The sequence below is a fragment of the Pundamilia nyererei genome, unplaced genomic scaffold (genome assembly GCF_000239375.1).
Source record: "Pundamilia nyererei isolate P.nyererei 1_Seehausen unplaced genomic scaffold, PunNye1.0 scaffold00306, whole genome shotgun sequence".
NCBI lineage: Eukaryota > Metazoa > Chordata > Actinopteri > Cichliformes > Cichlidae > Pundamilia > Pundamilia nyererei.
In genome coordinates, this window is record NW_005187707.1 from 449,233 (window position 1) to 455,253 (window position 6,021).

Sequence of the window (6,021 nt, forward strand, 5' to 3'; positions counted from 1 at the left end):
GTCCATAAGAAAAGATTCATTCTTATATCTAGAGGAAGAATTTTTTTTTCAATAAATATTAGCGTTAGCCCGCGACTTTGTTCCAGTTTTTAATTTTGGCCCACTGTGTATTTGAGTTTGACACCCCTTGCTTATAGTGTCAAAAAGACAGTCTGTGTAAACTGTTTAAATTTGATTTTTCAAAATACACAGTTAATTGGTTTGAGCCATGTTGTATTATGGTTTTATTTAATTGAATGTTGTAATTTTGTTTGTTTGGATTTTGAATATAAAAGCCAAAAAGTGACAAAAAAAATGAATGTTTATGAATTTGTGATACCTATAAACTCTATGTGCAGCATATCAGTTTCCTGCTCCAAATTGAAACTGTTTAAATGTTAAACTGTATTGTCCCTTTTTAAATAAATAAATTGTCCGGGCAACAAATTAGTTCTTTGATTGAGATATGAGCAGGTCTAGCCCATCGGTTGTTAACAAGAACAGCAAGCCCCCTCCTTTCTGCTTACCACTCACCAAGCTGTCACTGCCACCCCGAACAGTGTGGAAGCCTTCAATAGATACACTGTCATCGGGAATGTCCTGTTTCATCTGTATTTCACTAAAGCACATCAGGCTACACTCCAGATACTCCATCAGACTCCAGAGTAACGCTATTAGTTCATCCATCTTGCTTGTTAGTGACCTAATGATCAAGACAAGAGTAAGAACACCAAGAAAAACTATATATAGTTGTTCCCTCGTTTATCGTGGGTGTTACGTTCTAAACATAACCCGCGATAGGTGAAATCCGCAAAGTTGTATATAACATTTGTATTCTATTGTATATATTATTCTATTTTATTCTATTGTATATAGTATTTTATTTTATTGCATTCCAGTGTTTTCTAATTTCTGCTACATAACTTTGCACTTTTGCTGTAACGAAACAAATTTCCCACCTGTGGGACTAATAAAGGTCATCTTATCTTATCTTATCAATTATTATAGATGTTTTTAAGGCCGTAAAACACCTCACTACACACTTTATAGTTTTCTCAGACAGGCATCGACATTTTCACACGTTTCACTCTTGTTTAAACAATCGCAAAGTTCAAACCTTCATAGAAAAATAAGTCCAGTATTATAGAATGAAACCAAAGATCAAACCCTCTTTTCAGGTCAAGAACATAGGAATAGAGCAGCTGCGAGAGAATGCAAAATTAATGAATCAATGGTGCGGAAGTAGAGAAAGCAAGAAGAATAAGTTGAATAAAACTTGACTTATCTGATTGTTTGGTTTTGCTTAATGTGCCTTGTAATCCTTTGATGCTGACACTGTTGTGTTTGTTGTCTTCTGCTAGCGAAGATTTATGTAAATTTTACAATTTGGTCTACAGCCGATCAGGACACAGAACTCAATGTGCGGTAAAAAAAAGAAGCAAAACTGGACCCCCCAAAAATACGCGAAACAGCGAGGCCGCGAAAAGTGAACCGCGATATAGCAAGGGATCACTGTACATAATTTTAAACTCTACAGGCAACTTCTTAGCCCACTGAGCACTTGAATAGATATTGACCAAAGTGAACCCTATATATGTAGAGTGCTTTTTCTGTGACTGGCTGTTTACAACCATTCTATCCACGCATCCATCCATCAGAATTCTTCCCCTTATCGGAGGCTAGATCGCCATCCAGCACTCTAAGCAGAGAGCCCAGATCTCCCTCTCCCCAGCCACCTCCTCCCATTTATAAGGACAACACCAAAGCATTCCCAGGGCTTGTATTTGCAACCTCATTCAGTCACTACCCAAAGTTTGTGACCATAGTCGAGGGTGGGGACAGATCTGGCGGTAAATTGACAGCTTCGCTTTTACATTCAGCGCTCCCTTTTTCTACTTTGGGTAGAATCTCACATCGGACCTGTACTGGGTATTCCAGTCTTTTATAGCTGAGGATCTTATTCTGAGGTGCTAATTCTCAGTCCTGCTGCATCTAAACGCTTCAGTGCAAACTGGAGGTCACCACCTCATGATACCAACAGATCCACTTTATCTACAAAAAGCAGGGATGAAATTCTGAGGACACCAGAATCTGTGACAAAGAGTCCAACATGCACCAAAAATGAGTACAACCTATTGGCAGCAATGCAGACCAAGCTCTCACAACAGTTGTGCAGGCCAGATACCGCATACTCTAGAAACTCCCCCAAACGATACTCTGAGAGACACACTCAAAAGCTTTTTCCAAGTGCTCAAAATATATGTAGTCTGGATGGTAAAACTCCCATGCACCCTCACATATCCTTAAGAGTCTAAAGAGATGGTTCAGCATTCCATGATCAGCACAAAAACCACAATGTTTCTCCAGAATCTGAGGCTCGACTAACAGACAAACCCTCCTTTCCAGTACCCAGCTTTGTGATACCCCCATAATTAGAGCATAGGGTAGCATGAGCGAGCCATAACCCCCAGACTTTACTTGCTTCCTCTACAGAGGAACTTTCAGTGAAAGTCCCAGACACGAGTTATTATAAATTAAATCAAATTCAGTTTTTATATAGTGTCAAATCACAACAACAGCCACCTCAAGGTGATTTATGATGTAAGATAAGCATCCCACAGTAATATAAAGAAAGCCCCAACACTCAGATTAACCTTACAGCATTTTTAATAGACAAGGCCAGTTCACAGCATTAAACCGAGTTATACTGTGGCATCAACATAAGCACAGTTTTAAACAGATTTTTTTTATAACTTGGAAAATGAGTTTGCCAAATTAATTATCAACAGTTATTTTTTCTGTGTAGCTGTGGAATTACTGAAAACTGTTTCTGGAGTAAAATGGCCTGCATTTGTATAGCGCTTTTCTAGTCCATAGGACCCCAAAGCACTTTACACTACATTCAGTCATTCACCCATTCACACACACATTCACACACTGGCGATAGCAAGCTACATTGTAGCCACAGCTGCCCTGGGGCACACTGACAGAGGCGAGGCTGCCGGACACAGGCGCCACCGAGTACTTTAATGTTCCAGAAATCTTAAAATGCAAAGGTTATGAAGTCTCTCGACTCCTGTCCAGTTAGTCTGTTGTACAATATGATACATATTTTTATGAAAATAAATCATCATAATAAGGAGCACAAGTCATTCCTAAGAGAAGTAAAAAAATTTTAAAAATAGTCATCTGAGTAAATATAAGTTTCCAGATTTAAACAAATATAAAATTTGCTCTGTCCTATCACCTGAGGAAAGTTGGGTTGATTAGACTGAGCAGAATTCAGCTTTGAGAATAGAGTTACCTGTGAGAGAGTGAATCTATAACAACACTCACAAAGCAGAAACCCTAGCATGTATCATGGCTTCTTTGTGTGGGTAGCTGCTGAGTTCTACATGCATGGGTTGTTGAATTCACATGTGAAGTTTTAATTGTTGTTAAGAGCATGAGAGCATGTCATGAGAGCAAAAATACTGTCTGTGCTCTCATGACTGTGAGCCTGCCAGAGGGGAGGGAATTAAAAAAGAGTTTGTCCACTGGCATGTGATGTATCCATTTTATGTTTCCTGAAGTGAACAACAAGCTCATTTGTCTTGCTGGTACTGAGGAGCAAGTGGTTGTTCTAACACCAGGATGTGAATCCCTGGACCTCCTCTCTGTAGGTCGTCTCATTGTTGTCGGTTGTTATCCCCACCACGGCTGTTTCATCTGCAAAATTGTATATAAAAATTGTGTTATGAATAGGGGTGCAGTCTTGTGTGAAAAGTGAATATGAGAGTGGGCTGAGAACGAAGCCGTGGGGTGTGCCATGGTTGAGGACAGTGCTGTGATGAGTTCTCCAAGTCTGTCATGCTGTGGTCTGCTGGAAAGGCTATCAACTTGGCATAGTAAGAACAGCAGGACAGATAAAACTCCTGGAACAGGGAGTCAGTCTGCAGGCTCCTCTTTTAGAATAATGGGAAGCCAATAAAGAGAAGCTAATATGGGAGAATTAGGGCCTCTTTTTATTTAGTTCCTATTACTACTTTTGCTGCAGTGTTCTAGAACCACTGAAGGCTTTTCAGGAATATTTCAGAGCGACCTGATTATAATGAATTGCTGTAGTCCAGGAGTAATGTGAGAACTAGCTTTTAAGCATCATTTTGAGACAGGATATTTCAAATTTTACTGATATTGTCCAAATGAATGAAGACAGTTCTACATATTTGCTTATTGTGTGTGCTCAGGGAAATATCCTGACCAAAAATTACTCCAAGATTCCTCCCAGTGTAAAAACCTCTCTCATTGGTTGCCTTTTTTCAGAGGCAAACGCAGTATCCAGCATCATGTGCAGTGAGAATATAACATGTTTACCATTTTCCCAAAAACAAATTCGGATCCACAAAAATTAAGTATATTCAAGTTAGGGAACAAGAAGGCAAGTATTAGAGCCAAGAAACCACTTTGTTTTAAATGCCTTTAAGTATTAAGGAGGGAAAGAAGGCCTTTTGAAGGAAGCTGGGGCAGAGGTCACAGCTCATCAAGAAAGTTTGAGTTATGAGGTACCATAAGATAAGGTCTGCACTGACAATACCTCAGTCAATGTGTGCTAGTCCTGATGGTCTCAATCCAAATGGACTCAAGTCCTTCTGTCCCCCCCGGTGTGTCCACCTCCTGGTGAACATTGCGGACAACTACTCTACTATTATTTTGCTATGCTTTTGAAAAGGTCACTTCTCTTTAGATGTAGAAAATTGTTTAATCTAGTAAGATAAAAGATGAATAAGATCAGAAAAAATTTACTGGGTACTGGTTTTTCCTGATGACAGAATTAACACGTGCATTTTAAATTGCATACATGTTCATACATAGTTCATACATAACCTGGAATACAAAACATACTTTGATAACAGAAAGAAGATATTCAGTGCAGAAATTTTTCCCATATTAATTGCTTTAATGGTCTACAGGCCTAAAGACTGTCATTATGTAAACAACGCCCTCCCTGTCTCTGCAGCTGGAGTAATGACTGGAGCAACAGTGTACAGTCTGACACTGAGTCTGTCTCTGTGATGTCATTGGCGGAGAATAGCCAACGTGCCACACAGGGTGCCCGGGGTCGTCTGAATGCCACCGGTGGCACCAGTGACTTAAGTGCTCATTCAAAGAAGTGCCGAGATGCACCCAACTCCAACAGACACTTGCCATAAACTCTAAGGTAATTGATTAATTAATGAATTAATTTTCAATCTGAACCATGAAGAATATGAACCCAATCCTTTAGGAGACATCTAGCCTGTATTTCTGAAATGGCAAAAAAACAGAAAATTGCTAAATCTATATGGTAAATACTTCAGAACATATGATGTCACTATTGTGTGTTATATAGTGTGCATCAAAGTCCAACACTACTGTCTCCAAAATATGACAATGGAAGAAATGGAAAAATAAATAAAAATAAAATGTTAATAGAAAGTATATACAGCTCATTGAAATCGAAAATGAATACCTCTCAGAAAATAATTCTTGTCTTTCAAGAAAAATGGTACTTACAATGAATTATTTTAAAAGATCATTTGAAATATTTGAATATTTCATCATTCAAATCTGTCTACAGTAAGTTCATACAAATATGACATAATCAAAACCTAAAGGCCAGTGTTTCTGTTGAGTGAAAGACTTGAGTGCTTTTAATTTGAAATGGATGCAGGAAAGATTTATTTATTTATTTTTGTATGATGTTACCTCAATGAAGAATCTTTAACAATGTGCAGCAGATCTAAGATATATAAAATTGAAATATCATATCACATGTTTGAGTTTTATAGATAAAACAAAAGAAATAAAAAAATTAAAAAAAAGTGCATGAGCTGCCACTTTTCTTCACCATAGTTATAGTTATCTTATCATTATTCTGACTCAGCTATATTTTAGTTTTTTCTTTGAGATATTTTTTTGACTTTGTGAACTTGTACTCTAAGCAGTAGTTTGCAAATTATTGTAAAAATCCCATGTATTTACATTCATGAAAGAATTTTGCAATTGCAGACTTCGACGATATAC

At 37.9% G+C, this 6,021-nt stretch overlaps 1 protein-coding gene across 4 annotated transcripts in view; it reads left to right on the forward strand.

Annotated features, from left to right (window-relative positions):
• nrg1 (neuregulin 1) overlaps window positions 1–6,021 on the forward strand; it is a 68,538-nt gene that overhangs the window by 45,146 nt on the left and 17,371 nt on the right. Inside the window, exon 8 of one of the 4 annotated variants that reach the window (XM_005751323.2) lies at window positions 4,976–5,176. The exons of the other annotated variants lie outside the window; for them this stretch is intronic. Within the exon in view, the coding sequence (XP_005751380.1) occupies window positions 4,976–5,168 (193 nt within the window). The 3' untranslated portion in view covers window positions 5,169–5,176. The remainder of the gene's footprint in view (window positions 1–4,975; window positions 5,177–6,021) is intronic. 4 annotated transcript variants of the gene reach the window in all.